Source organism: Furipterus horrens, unplaced genomic scaffold (assembly GCF_987537825.1).
Source record: "Furipterus horrens unplaced genomic scaffold, mFurHor1.1.pri manual_scaffold_5, whole genome shotgun sequence".
Lineage (NCBI taxonomy): Eukaryota > Metazoa > Chordata > Mammalia > Chiroptera > Furipteridae > Furipterus > Furipterus horrens.
This window is the reverse complement of record NW_028327175.1, coordinates 199887112-199902353: the sequence shown is the minus strand read 5'-3', so window position 1 is coordinate 199902353 and position 15242 is coordinate 199887112. Positions and strand designations below refer to the sequence as shown.

At 53.8% G+C, this 15242-nt stretch overlaps 1 protein-coding gene across 2 annotated transcripts in view; it reads left to right on the top strand.

The window, feature by feature from the left end:
• The window catches only part of PLPP4 (phospholipid phosphatase 4), a 102223-nt gene that overhangs the window by 35283 nt on the left and 51698 nt on the right, over positions 1–15242 (top strand). For both annotated transcript variants that reach the window (XM_090279585.1, XM_090279586.1), the window contains exon 2: positions 4197–4305. In XM_090279585.1, the coding sequence (XP_090135711.1) occupies positions 4197–4305 (109 nt within the window). The remainder of the gene's footprint in view (positions 1–4196; positions 4306–15242) is intronic.

Here is a 15242-nt window from a genome sequence, read left to right as displayed (position 1 = left end):
TAATATTTCATCTTTTTTATGGCTGAGTGGCGTTCCATTTTATCTACGTTATGGAACCTCCATGCTGTTTTCCAAAGTGGCCGCACCAATGTACCATCCCACCAGCAGGGTTTGAGGAGCCCCACATCCTCTCCAACACCTGGTTCTTGTCTTTTTGGTAATACGGCGTTCCCTCACTTATCACGGGTATTACGTTCTAGACCCCCCGCGATAGGTGAAAATCCCGAAGTAGGAACCTTACATTTATTTTAGTATTTATGTATATTTTAAGGCTTTATAAACCCTTCCCACTCACTTATAAACCGTTCCCAGTCCCTTATTAACCTTTTCCACACTTTTATAGACACTACTTACGTTCTTAAACATATTCTATACCCTTAAACCTACGTCACTTTAACAACATACGTATACAGTACCGCAAAACCCCGTGATATAGCAAAAAATCCGTGGTAAATAACTAAATATAATATTTAAAAATCCCGCGACACAGTGAGGCCGCGATAAGTGAACCGCGATACAGAGAGGGACCGCTGCAGCCATTCTGACAGGTGTGAGACGTTATCCCATTGTCACTTTGGTTTGCATTCCCCTAATAATTAGGGATATGTAACATCTTTTCATGTGCCTATTGGCCTCCCGTATTTATTCCTTGGAAAAATGTCTATTTAGATCTTCTGCCTATTTTATAATCAGATTTTTTTTCTGTTGTTACGTTGTGTGAGTTCCTTATCTATTGTATTTTGGATATGAACCCCTTATTGGAGATATCACTTCGCAAGCATCTTCTCCCTTTTCATCCCGTGGATGGATTCCTTTGCTGTGCAGGAGCTTTTTAGTTTGACGTGGTCCCCTTTGCTCAGTGGGGTTTTTGTTCCCCTTGCCATCGGCGTCCCATCTGCCGAGCCTGGCCAGGACTGAGGCCCGGCTGGCCCGCACCTGTTTTCTTCTGTTTAGTTTTTGGTTTCAGGTATTACATGCAGGTCCTTAATGGGTTTTTCGCACGTGGTGTACGATGGGGCCCCTGTCAGAGTCCTCTGCCTCCTCCTCACGGAGCGCCTCCCTTTCTGTTTAGTTCGGTCATCGAGCCTGATGAAGGCTTAGGAGGCGTCACCACTCTTCAGCACACCTGACCCGGAAGGGACAACCGAGGGCAGCGGCCCATGTCACTGGAGCCCCAAGAGCCCTGAGTTACGTAGGTCATCACGCCGGCTCTCCGTTTCCTCACGCGTCTTTGCGGAGATGGGGAGAAGCCAGCACTCACGGCCAGGACTGGTTTTACGCTCCTCCCCAGAGAACGAAAAGCTTGTGTTGGTGAATCTGTCACACCCGCTTTGGGCATGAAGATGTTCTTACCTGCACTGCGTGTATTGGAAACAGAAGTAAGCTAAATGGCCTTCTGCACCTCCCAGTGGTCATAGACTTGTTACACGTCCTTCCGCCTTTTCTTAAAAACTCAGGGATGTCAGCTGTTCTACTGGGACTTACTAAGATGGGAGGGACAGTTTTGTTCTACACCAATGGCCCCAGATTGCTGTGCTTTAAAAAAAAAAAAAAGAAACCTCACCCTTGGATATGTTTATTGATTTTAAAGAGAAGGGAGTTGGAGGTGGGGGACAGAGGAACATCGATGGGAGGGAGGAAATCTGGTTGCCTCTTGTACACAGCCCGACTGGGGATTGAACCCACAACCTGGGTAAGTGCCCTGCCCAGGGGTTGCACCTGCAGCCTTTAGGTGCATGGGACGACGCTCCAACCACCAAGCCGCCCGGCCAGGGCAGTATCGCTGTGCTTTTGAGTTGTCATTTTTGTTTTTCATCTTGTTTTCTGTCTCCTTCCCTAACGTAAGTGGTGGTGGAGATGATTTTAGGGACGTCACGAGGTGACCCGCCTAAGGCTCCCCCACCCACTTCTCCCTCCGTCCTCACAGCTCCCTGTCAGAGGCCACAGCGTCAGGGTAGAATGTAGCAGCGCTCTTTGGTTTTCGTTGTATTTATTTTGACGTTTACCAGCTGTTTCTGGAGGGAATGCTGATTCTGTAATTAAGCAGCGACATGAAGTCTCTCGTAGAATAAAACGATTGGTTTACAAAGTCTGAAGACAGCGCGCAGCCCAGGTGGGGGGAGGATAAGGCGAAATGGCACAACTCAGTTCCTAAAGGACCACGGTCGGGAAACAGCGGATTTCTGGAGTGTTCTGTTCTCCAAGCCCCTGGGGAGCTTGTTAAACAGGAAGACTCTGAGTCAGCAGATCTGGGCTGATCCAAGATTCTGCGTTTGTAACGAGCGCCCTCCCAGGGGGTGCCGATGACCTGGCCCCCTGGGACTCCAGGTTTGATTCCCGGGTCAGCAGCAGCAGCAGCAGCAGCACCGGGGAGCTCAGGGGAGACGCCAGCCCCCAGGCTCCTCCCTGGACCGGCTCTGCCTGTAGGCACACGACGCCCACGTGGTTCCTGGGCACGATGATGCTTGGGAAGCATCGCTCTAACCCTGCTGGGGCGTCCTCAGTGCGTGGTGAGCCCTGGGGAGCAGGAGGGTTTCCATTTCTTGGTTTCCAAACCACGTACAAAGGGCTCGCGGAGGGATGCGGCCAGGCCTCCCTTGGGAACACCCTTTAGTGTCTCCAGAGCTTTCCTTTCCCCCACTTCTGCCCCATTTGCTCTTTGAGGCCCACGTCCTCTGAGTAGCTGCCCTGCCCTCTGGATTCTCTGGGTCAGAGGCCGGTGGCTGAAGTGTGGCTGGAGAGGGGGCATCTGTCTTTCTTGGTATTGCTGTTCCCAGGGGATATAATTTGCTTGAGAGACGTGTCCTCGCTGCAGCTGCATGGGGTGGGGTGAGGGACCGTGAGGACGGTAGCACCTGGGAGACCAGGACGGTGAGGACGGGCGGTGCTCCGCGGAGGGCCCGGTCCTGGGTGCTGTGGCCAGCGGGGTGGCGGGGAAATGGGAACCCACGTTCTGGGGGCCTCTGAAGCGGGTGTTATGGGACTGTGGGAGCCCGCAGGTGGCAGGCTGTATTTGAAAGGTGGCCACTGCCATCTCTGTCATCTTCCCCGCGTTTCTTTGATGGCACTTTGTCACATCCCTGCCGAGGGGTGGAATCCATTCTGGCCTCTTGAGGCTGGGCTTACTTTACGAGGACTTGTGTGTGACCCAGTGACCCCAGAAGACGTCTGCAGCTTGGTCAGAAGGCCATTCAGCTTGTGCCTGCTTCTCTCGGGACACCCATTCTGAGCCTCAGTCACCTGGTACCGAACGGGACGTAGCGCGGGGCGGGGGCCTGCGGGCCGAGAGCTGGCAAAGGCAGCCAGCCATGTGTGAAGAGATGACGAGATGGATGCTTAAAGCTGTTTGGTTTTTAAAAAATATATATTTTTAGAGAGAGAGGGAGGGAGGGAGAGAGAGAGGGAGAGAAACATCCATGTGAGAGAGAAACATCGATCAGTTGCCTCCCGCACGTGCCCTGATCCAGAACCAAACCTGCAACCCAGGCACGTGCCCTTACCGGGAATTGAACCTGTGACCTTAAACTTTGAGGGACGATGCCCAACCAGCTGAGCCATACTGGTCAGGGCAAAGCTGTTGGGTTTCTTGACAGCAGCCCCAGAATGCTTCCTCCCTCCCTCCCTCCCTCCCTCTCTCCTTCCCTCCTTCCCTCCTTCCCTCCTTCCTTCTTTCTCTCTTCTGAGTCTCCTTTCCTAACCTGTCTTTTCTGGACGCTTTTTTGTCACTCTGCCCCTGCTGGTGGCCTAGAGGGTGGCAGGGCGCCCTCAGGGTAACATGGAGGGGAGAACCCCGCCACGTCCTTCCCGGTGGTGCCCGCTGCTCGCTCACCTCTGCCCCAACACAAGTCCCTTTTGTTCCCAGAGGCCTGCTGGGGCCTCGCCTGGCACCCGTCTGGGCCACCGTCCTGACTTCAGCCCCCAGGCCGCTTTGGAGCCCCAAGTCCTGAGGCGCTCTGTGTGTGGCCTTCCCGGCTCGTCCCACATGCCCAGAGCGGGTCCTCGCTGGCAGGTGGCGGCAGAAGATTGTGCCAGCTCCCAGTTGGACCTGGCTGAGACCCACCAGCAGGCAGCTGTCACCCCCTCCTGTTCCCCAGAGGGGGGCCCTCCCCCTGGGCTGGGCGGGGACGGCCTTCCCAGGAACTAAGCGTGACCGCCCAGTGCTCAGGCCTCATGTGTCTCTTTCCATTTTGCTTCAGTTTCACAGAGTTTTTGGATCCGTTCCAGAGAGTCATCCAGCCGGAGGAGATCTGGTTGTACAAGAACCCCCTGGTGCGGTCGGACAGCCTGCCCACCCGCCTCATGTTCGTAAGTACCACGGTTTCGGGGACCGCTCGCCGGCCTCCCGAGCGCAGAGCAGCTGCGTTTTCCTTTCTGCTCTATTTGACCCCTTCTGACGACGGCGCGCGGAACTGCATTCGGAGAGGTAAGGAACGGGCCCGAAGCCACGGAGCTGGGGAGCGGCAGAGCCCGGGACACACCCAGGCCGCCAGCTCTGAGCCCGGCTCTCCGCCACGGGCCGCCTTGCAGGTTGGGAGCTGCACTCAGGACTCCCTGCTGACGGTCATGAGTCCTGGGCAGTTGCCACCAGGCCCTTCTGTAGCAGAGGACATAAGGGGGTGTCGTAAAACAATGTATCCACAATTTTAATGATTACAAAGTCTGTATTTATTAGCATACTGTTCCCTTTCAATGTTCACAGTAAACGACATGAATGTACTTCTTTATACTGAGCAGCTGTTTTCCAACTGATGACCATTCTGGTCTAGACATCGCTGGCAGCACGAGGCAATGGAATCACAAGTATCAAAGATCATGTCATTTGGTGTTTGGGCACGTTCTCTTTCAATGGCTCGTCGTCATTCATCAATGGTTTCAGGTTTTCTAGCACAAATGTCATTCTTGAGAAGTCCCCAAAGGAAAAGGTCTCGTGGTGTGAGGTCTGGTGGACGCGCAGGGGGCTCTACAGGACCGCTATGCCCGGTCTACCTGTTTGGCAGGTTCTTGTTAAGACAGGCTCTTCCGTGACGATAGTAATGTGGAGGTGCTCCACCTTGTTGGAAATAAAAGTCCTCCTCACGAAAATCTTCGTGAATACGTGGCCTGGCTGATTCCCGCGGTAAATTCAAGTAAGTGGCCCCAGTCACAGTACCCGCAAGAAAGAAAGGGCCAGTTATAATCCATGCGCGGAGCCAGCCTTTGCGTTTCATGCCTCTGGAAACTGAAGTGCGTGTTCCAAAGTGTTCATGGAGCACACAAGAAATATTTTTGCATTTTGAAAGAAACCCCTCCGCTTGTATGGAGGAGGAGCTCTGGTTAATTAGCAATAACTGGGAAGATCTCTGTGTCTACAGACACCCCCAAAGGTCCAGAACACTATATGAGCACTCAAGTATCATTTTAATTGTGTGTTGAATCATCCCAGCTTTTCTGTTGGAAAATAAACCGGACTTTCGTAAATCTCAGGGAAATTGAAAAAGTTGAGTGGTTGTGAGTACCTCTCACGTGAGTATTGAAACAAGATGTTTTCCGTGTGGGCTCTAACTCAGATCTTCTACAAATCCTGGAAATAAAGGAACCAGTGTGGGTCTATAACTGGCTTCCCCCACGGTTTTAATGGGGGGGGCTTCTCTTCATCATGTACCCCCAACCGTGTTCTTCAAAGATTTTACATTTCATGTGCCGTGAAACGCACTTTGGAGATGAATGTTCATAGGGGGTCACATGAGACATTTGTGGTCGTGTCCTAGGCTTCCGTGAACAGTGGCCTGGTTTGAAGTCTAGATGCGAACGTGGCCAGTGTTCTGGGCGCAGCTGCGCAGAGGATGGAGCACATTTGCATGTCGGCAGTGTCGGGGAGAGGCCGCCAAGGAGCTATTCAGCGCCGCGGTTCTCCGTAGGACAGAGGGGGTCCGCCACGGACACTGATTCATACCCACTAACGTGTAAGGAACAAAGCTCAGCCTCTGGTTGCCTTCAGAGTAGTGGATGAATGTCATTCCTTTAGTCACAGGAGTTAGTGGGATTCTGTCATAACACAAGGAAAGCGGGAGATACACTTACCATACCTGTAACACAAAGATGAAAAAGATTCTGTCACCACCTACGTTAGATTCGTTTTCCTGGGTTTTATGAAGAGTTTACTGTAAGGCATCATTTGCGTTGGATTTTTCAAAACCTCAGGTGTTCATGGAAAAAATGTAATAGACCATATATTTTTACTGTTTTTTAAAAATAGTTTGATTTCCCTAGAAAGCTCAAATTTCATTATTTGAATCAATAATGAATGATAAAACAATCCGGGGGTCTCTTGTACTTTCAGTTGGAATGTTTTAATCTAAAGACAAACTTCTAACAAAAATATTCTTAAAGGCGGCTGCTATTAATCTTGATGTTTCATTCTGGAAAATCAGTGTTTCTGGCATGTGTTATCTGTGTGTGTGTGTGTGTGTGTGTTTTAGAGGAGCCACTAGGTCAAATGTCACAAAAAATGTTACCAGATAATGGCTAGGGGGTTCAGTTAAGTGCAGAGCAAATGGCAACACCATCACCAGGAAGCCCCCAGCTCGTATTTTCTGTCTTTGGTACCATCCGCTAAGGTGACCGTGTCCGTCAAGAAGAAAGTTGGTTGTGGCTGGACCTTGGATTCCTTGAGTTTGCTTCCCTTGATGACTCTGGCTTCCTGTTGACCAGAGAGATAGGCTGAGCATTCTTTTCACACGGCCTGAGTCTGACTTAGAAGTATCTGCTTAGAAGGTTACACTGCCAGTTTTCTATTTTAGCCTGTAAATGCTGCCCTCAAGACTGTAAAGGAGGAAAGAGGAAGGACATCTCTAAAATCAGAGAAGGAAAACTCTGACTCCAAAAAACCTCCGCTGCCTTGCGGCATACCTCTTCAGGGGAAAGGCTAAGGGAGTAAACCCCGACAGAAAATCCGGAGCCGGAGTCCCTAAGGCGGTTTGACATTGTAGTCAACACCGGCAACTCCTGCGGCGCACCTGAAGCCAAGCTGTATTGACTTTGTCTTTCCCTTGGACCCTTCAGCTGCGAAGAGAGGGGGGGTCTGCTGCATGGGCAACAGCAGACCCTCCATATCACCCTGCCCAGGCTCTGTAGCTTCAGTTTCACTTGAGAGGACACTCCAGCGTCATCGCAAGATGTCGACTCAACACGGGAGGAGACAGATACCGGTTATAAGCTCATCCGATTGGCGAAGGAAACGAGCGCCAGGGGTCTCCTCTGACGGTGGGAGAGGTCATCGCACCTCACTGGACAGCTACCGTCTCGCCATGGCTCGCCTGCCCCACTGGGTGCGTGGGGATCAGAGAGGCGCCTCTCGAAAAGTGGGCCACAAAACACCCGCACCAGTTAATTCCAAGCAAACAACAAGAAAGAAGCCTCCGGCTCTTCGCCTCGCTAGCTGGAACATCAGGACCATGTGCCCCGGACTTACTGCAGACCTTCCGTGGATCAAGGGTGCCAGGAAAACCGCTGTCATCGATAGGGAACTGGCACGACTAAACATCGACATTGCGGCTCTACAGGAGACCCGGTTGGCCGACAACGGAACTATCAGAGAAACCAACTACACCTTCTACTGGCAAGGGAAGTCTCCGGACCAACCAAGACAGCACGGTGTTGGGTTCGCTGTGAAGAACACGCTTGTTAACTCCATAGAGCCACCCACAGGAGGCACAGAGAGATTACTTACCCTCCGATTGTCAACAACTTTCGGCCCAGTCAGCATTCTTAGCGCGTATGCCCCAACCCTCTGCGCCACCACCGAAGAGAAAGAACAGTTCTACCATGCACTGGACGAAGCATTATCCAAGATCCCCAGAAGTAACGCTCTCTATCTCCTTGGAGACTTCAACGCAAGAGTAGGAGCCGACCACATGGCCTGGCCCACCTGCCTTGGAAACTTTGGGAGAGGAAAGATCAATGAGAATGGTCAGCGACTGCTTGAGCTTTTGTGTCACCACGGCCTGTGCGTGACAAACACATTCTTCAAGTGCAAAGAGATCCACCAGGTGTCATGGAGGCACCCCCGCTCCCGCCACTGGCACCAGCTTGACCTCGTCATCACCAGAAGAACAGATATTGGCAGCACCCTCCTCACCCGCAGCTACCACAGTGCAGACTGCGACACGGACCATGCCCTCGTGGTAAGCAAGGTGCGCATAATGCCGAAGAGGTTGCACCACTCCAAGATGAAGGGTCGCCCACGCATCAACACCAGTTGTGCCAGCAACCCAGTTAAGACCCAGCAATTCATCAACAAGATGGAAGATGCACTCGGCGAGGGAGTGGCGCCAGATGACATTATCGAATCCAATTGGCCACGTCTCCGCGACGCCATATACAACTCCGCCATTATTGTTTACGGGAAGAAAGAGCGGAAGAACGCTGACTGGTACGAGGCTCACTGGGAAGAAATGGAACCCGTGATCGAGGCTAAGAGGAAGGCCCTACTGGCTTACAAGGTCACGCCCACTCCCAGTACACTTCAAGCTCTACGGGCTGCCAGGAACAAAGTCCAGAAGACCGCCCGCCACTGTGCCAACACCTATTGGCTAAACCTGTGCAGAAGCATCCAGGAAGCCGCCGATATAGGCAACGCACGAGGAATGTATGAGGGTATCAAGAAGGCAACAGGCCCAATCCCCTCCAAGATCGCCCCCCTTAAGTCCAAGACAGGTGAGGTCATCACTGACCAGGAACAGCAAATGCGGCGGTGGACCGAGCACTACCTCGAGCTGTACGCAACGAAGAACACCGTAACAGACACTGCTCTTAACGCCATCCCAGACCTACCAGTCATGGAGGAGCTAGACACCCCACCTACTGCGGCAGAGCTCGGCAAAGCCATCGACCGCCTTGCTTGCGGGAAAGCACCAGGAAGCGACGGAATCCCTCCAGAAATCCTAAAGAGCGGGAAACCAGTCCTGCTACAGCCGCTCCACCATCTACTCTGTCGCTGCTGGAAGGAGGGTTACATCCCCCAGGATATGAGAGACGCCAACATTATCACCATGTACAAGAACAAAGGAGACCGCAGCGACTGCAACAACTACCGGGGCATCTCTCTCCTCAGCGTCGTCGGCAAAGTATTCGCCCGGGTCGCTCTTGCCCGCCTGCAGACCCTTGCTTCCCGCGTCTACCCAGAGTCCCAGTGTGGCTTCAGAGCTGGCCGCTCAACAGTGGACATGATCTTCTCCCTACGCCAGCTGCAGGAGAAGTGTCACGAGCAGCATAAACCACTCTACCTCGCCTTTATCGACCTTACGAAGGCGTTTGATCTGGTCAGTCGAAGCGGACTCTTCAGCTTGCTACGGAAGATTGGCTGTCCACCACATCTGCTTGCTGTGGTCATGTCCTTTCACGACAACATGCACAGCACGGTGTCCTACAACGGCGCAACCTCTGAGGCCTTCCCAGTCAGCAGCGGAGTAAAGCAGGGCTGCGTCCTCGCGCCTACGCTGTTCGGAATCTTCTTCTCCATGCTCCTCCAATACGCCTTTAAGGACTGCAGCGAGGGTGTCTTCATTCACACCAGATCCGATGGCAAGCTCTACAACCTGGCCCGTCTACGAGCCAAGACCAAAGTCAAAGAGGTGCTCATCCGTGAGATGCTCTTCGCCGACGACGCAGCTTTGACATCACACTCCGAAGAGGGACTCCAGCAGCTAGTCACTTGCCTTTCCCACGCATGCAAGGAGTTCGGACTAGCCATCAGCCTGACGAAGACGAATGTTATGGCTCAAGGCACGGGGACTCCCCCATGCATCACCATCGACGGATACACCCTGGAGGTTGTCAACGACTTCACTTACCTCGGGTCCACCATCTCGAGCTCTCTGTCAGTCGACTTGGAGGTCAACCGGAGAATCGCCAGGGCAGCCACAGTTATGGCCAGACTGAACCGGCGAGCGTGGAACAATTCCAGCCTCACTGAGAAAACCAGACTGCGCATCTACCAAGCCTGCGTACTCAGCACTCTCCTCTATGGCAGCGAGACGTGGACCACCTACGCAAGGCACGAAAGGAAACTCAACAGCTTCCACATGAGGTGCCTGCGACGCGTCCTGCATGTCGCCTGGCAGGATAAGGTCCCCAACACCGAGGTGCTGAAGCGAGCCAATATGAGCAGTTTGCATGCAGTTCTTAGCGAGAGACGCCTCAGGTGGCTCGGCCATGTCAAAAGAATGGATGCAGGCCGTATCCCCAAAGACCTCCTCTACGGCGAGCTAGCAGAAGGCAAGAGGATGACAGGGCGCCCAAAACTGCGGTTCAAAGACATCTGCAAAAAGGACATGACACAATGCTCCATCAATCTCAACACATGGGAAGTTCAAGCAGACGACCGCCTAGCCTGGAGGCTCGCGGTCAGGCAAGGTACGTCAGGGGCAGAGGCTGCGCGCAACGAGGAGGCGGTCCAGAAAAGATCGAGGCGGAAGCAGCGTCAACAGCAGCAACAACGGCCATCTGCCTTCACCTGTACCAAGTGCGGCAGGGATTGTCACTCCCGAATCGGACTGCACAGCCATTCTCGGCGGTGCAGATAGACTCTCAGGAAGCTACGCCATCGTCTCTCGAGACGGACGGCTGCCGACGACGACGAGTCTGACTTAACATTTCTGGGACGTTCCCAAGCCGTCGGCTGCTCTCTTATTCTAAAGAGTTTGTGGCTCCTTCCTGAGCTCGTGGGGCTTATGGGAGCAGCTTAGAAAACCTACTTTTCAGTGAAGGAGGACTCGGCTGGTATTTTGGGGGTTGTTTTAGTGCACTCTGCATCTTTGGACATTCAGGGAACGCTTCCGGAGCCTGCTCTGGGTAGGGAAGCCATCGGAGCGACAAGTGATGGGAAGTGAAGCCAGACGTGGGGTCTCCCCTTGGGGACCCTGCAGCCTCCTTGAAAGCAAAGAAGAACCTGGAAAAGGGCCGGAGGAGAGGCTCAGGCAACCTTTTAGGGAGTTTCATCATCACCATCATCATCACAACAACAGCCAGCATCTCTTGAGGACAGGGACGGTGCCTGTCGCTTTAAAGAGCATCTCAGATCATCTTTCTCAGGGTCCTTGAGGTCATACCTTTGTTACCCCACAATTTCAGTGGAGACAGTGGACCTGTGGTGAGACTGAGCAACGTGTCCGAGGTTGTACACTTGTCAGTGGCTGGACCGGGGTCAGGACGCCGGCTGCCACAGCGCGGACCCTGCTGGAGCCATGCAGCTGGGACGTCTCTTCGGGGGCTCAGGTGGCACCAGAGGTGGTGAGGAGAGGGTCACACACAGGAGAGCAGGCGAGGCTCAAGTATGAAATGGAGGAAGGACGGGTGTCCCCAGTTCCTTTCCTTGGCTTGAAAACGTCTGCCCGAGACCTTTGCCCTTGTCTCCCCTGGCTTGGGCCATGACTCATCCAGGAGACTTGTTTTTGTAGAGTGTTATTGATGATTGTGTTGCTTTGATAACAGAGTTTCCTCTTCTGGAATAGGATGCTTCTGAGGAAGACAGAAATAAAGTCATTGTGAGGGAGGAGGGAAGGGAACGAGACAAAGCCGGCCCGTGACAGTTTAATTTTTAGACTCTGAAGAGTCTCAGACAGCTCTTTTCTCTGTGACGGTGGCACCTGTTTACCCGCAGCAGGGCCTTTCCCAGGTGTCTGCATGTCCTGGGCTGTCCTTCTGAGCACTTTGCAGCACAGCTTTCTGTCACATGCCAGAAATTAGGGCCCATGGGGCCCCTCGTTCTGTCTGGTGCGGAGGAACCCCAGTGGGAAGCTCGTTTCCACCTGACACCCTAATATCAGGCTATTCTGCTTTGACCCCTTTGGTTGTTCAAGTCGTCTGGCCGACTCCTGCCCCTCCCCCGTCAGACAGGCTGCTTCATGCTTCACTGGTTCCCAGAAGACTCCTGGCAGCCCACTGCCCTGTGTCAGCATACGGGGGTCGGTGGGGCCCACTTTCGGGGGGCAGTGACAGCCCTTCTTCTGTGGGTTTCCTTGGGGGATGCACAAGGCAGGGCCCTTGCTGGAAACATTGGACGAAGACAAGTTCCCGAGTGGTTTGGCCTCTGCCTGTCCCGGACGTCCTTCCTGCACTTAAAGGTGGCCCCTCTCCTCAGACTCAAGGCCACAGGGGGACTGGAGCTTAGAACACTTTCTTCGCACATGCCTGGTCACAGGACCCTAGGACCCCTTTACTGGCTTGGGACATTTGCTGGCAGTCTTCCTGGGAAGAATGACAAGGTGGCCCACAACCAGTATGGACTGGGTGCTGACTCTCTGCTGGACTACGTGGGCGGGCCGTGGGCGTGGGCTCCAGCATGAACTGCCTCTGGTTGACTCCCATCTTTGCCGCTGACTAGCTCCGCATCGGGAAGATCACCTATCTTCTTGGTGCCTCGGTTTCCTTATCTGTAAAAGGGTCTTTAACAATATCCCCGCCCCCCATTGTTGAGAGCATCAAACCACAGGAAAGCCCTTGAAGAACAGCAAGACTCAAGTATGAAATCGAAGAATGATAGGGGTTCCCCACTTTCTCTCTGTGGCTTTAGGAAAAAATCTACTCAAGACTTACAACAATTCTCTGTGTGTGGCACAGAAGAAACATCCCATAACTGGTAGTGCATGTAAATGCTAGCAAAAACATTTTCTGTAGATATTATTATACCCATTGTATAGATGAGCAAACTGAGACTCAAAGGTGAAGACATTAAGTGACTCGCTCAAGGTCACAGAGTGGATCCATGTCAGACGTGGGGCTTGAACCCCGCTCTCCTTAATTGGAATTTGCCCCCCACACTTTTCTCTGTAGGGCTCTGCTCCCAGCCTGGGGAATAGCCTCGTATAAAACCAGCCATGTACCAGATCCTGCTTGATGATTTATATGTATTATCTTGGCATGTGGGTGCTTTGTAGGACCATTAACTAGTAATTTATTAAGTGTTCTTTACTAAAAGATTGACCTCAGCCTCAGTTTCCCCATCTGTAAGGTGGGCTGTTGGGCTAAGGTGATCTCTGCAGTTCAGGTCTCCAACCCCGGCAGCGTGGCGGCCCACGTGGGGGGCATCCTGATCCCTGTAGCTGCCTGTCCTTGTCCGTCCACTGAGCTCTCGGAGCTCTGGTCTCGTTATCTGTACAAGGAGGGAAATGTTTCCGTTCAGTGATGTTTGCAGAGTAGTGAGAAGCTTAGACAAGTGTGAGGAAAGCCCCTAACACATAGTAGGTTCTTAATCCGTGACCGCTGCCACTCACTGTTCTGGGAGGTGTCCCGTGTGGGAGAGGAGCACCCGTACTTCCTCCCCCACCCCGGAGAAAAGGCAGGCACCGTGTTTTATTAATGCTTCTAACTTTCTGCAGTGAGAACGTGGGTAACACTATGATTAGAAGCGCCGAGCTCGATTCTGTCGGGGTGCAGATCCCAGGGTGAGCACTTATTAGCTGTGTGACTTTCAGCAGGTGGCTTGACCTCTCTGTGCCTTCGTTTCCTATCCATGAAGTAAGGAGCCTGCTTCATGGAGTTGCTGTGAGGATTGAAGGAGTCAGGCAGCCTGAAGTGCTAGACGAGACCGTGGCCCTTAGCGAGGTCTGAGGGCGCGGGAGCCTTTACCTGACGTGAGTGTGTGCACTTAGCGGCGCGGGACTCGCCGCCCATGGGGAGTGGTCAGGCAGAGGGCGTTCAGCACGTCCCCTGCGCCCCGCAGCAGTGACTGGCCGCAGTCCCTTGTTCTGGTCCCTCTCAGGTCCCATTTCAGAAGCTCTAGTTGTTCACCGTCTCTTTACTCTGCGCTCGCTCCCAGGACTTCCGAACTTTCATTTTACAGCCACGGAAACATTCACCTGAGAAGGCAAGCAGCAGGCAAATGTTGCCGGCCTGTGTCCGTCCTCCAAGGTCACCTCTGTTCGGAGGCAGAAGCAGCCGCCCCCACCCCGCGTCTCGGTGCCCATCTCCCTCTGCCCCCCCCCCCCCAGCCTTTCTGAAGGCCTTGGTTGCAGCGGTGGAAGTGGGGTGCTGCACGGGGTTTAATTCAGTCTGGTTTGCTGAGTGCAAGCGGGGTGCTCATTCGCTCTTGATTCCTCTCTTACTCGGGGCCGGGCTGCTTTGGGCCCAGGAAGAAGTTGTTTTCCTAACGAATTCCAACTTTAAGTTGAAAAAGTAGTTGTAAGAAAGGGGGCAGACGATAAATGTGGATATGCCCCTTACCTGTCCTGACCCGAGGACAGCGCTGCCCCGGGGGAAGGCAGATGTGTTTCCGGGAAGAGGAACTGAGACCAGACCCCGGTGCCGTTCGGAGGAGCGGAGGAGGGAAAGGCCGCGTGCGGTCACACGTTCGGTCACACGTGCTGGGTGCCGTGGCCCTGTGTCTGACGGCTGCGTCCCCTTGGCAGCGAAGCTCACAAAGCGGGGGTCTGGCTGTCCAGGGTGTGCGGCACTGGCTCCAGCAGCGGTTAAGTTAAGTGCAGTCTGATTGGGGGAGTGGGGGGGCCCAGTTGGGAGCAGGGGAGCGAGGCAGGCAGGGTGCTGAGCCCCCGGGGCCATTAAGCCACGAGCCCGGAGCCACCGGGCAGCCCACGTGCCGTTTCCGGCTCCCACTCCGAGGCCTTGAGCAGGGGGGCTCCTGGCGGGTGCCCTCAGCTCTTATTTGGTTGGCGCGCTCCCACTCAGATTTGGGAGCCTCTTTGGGAAGGTCTTCCCAACTCGTGTCTTTCCTGGGGGTTTATTTCCATCCAACCCGTAGGGTGTCCTGTAGTTCTGTGTTCTCGTCTGTGAGGCTTGATTGTCGGTGGGGCCGGCGCGGTGCTGGTTACCACCATCGAGTCGCCGTCTCTGTTCCCCAGCGGTGGCCCATCCTGCGGTGCCTCCAGTGAGAGGAAACACGGGGCTCAGGATGTCCTTGACCTTGACCGTGCCTTTGGAATTAAGTAAGCATGGGCTTCCGTCATCCCTGTTTAAACGTCACTTCGGCCTTGAATGTGGTGCGAGTCAAGACCCGGAGGCAGGTGTTCTCAGTCACCGGAGTCACTGCTCTTTGAGACGCAGGTTTTCAGACACGTCCCGAAGGCACACCTGGGGGAATCGGCATGGTCACAGCCCCGCTGTTTGTCCAGGCGCGAGGGCCATGCGGGCGCGTGTGGAGCCGTGGCCAGACTTACGGGATCTCTGAGTGAGTGGGCGTTTCCTGTCCAGTCACCGCTGGGCACGTCCTCTGCTTGTTGCCTTTGCTCAGAGTCTCTGTTCCTGCAGCT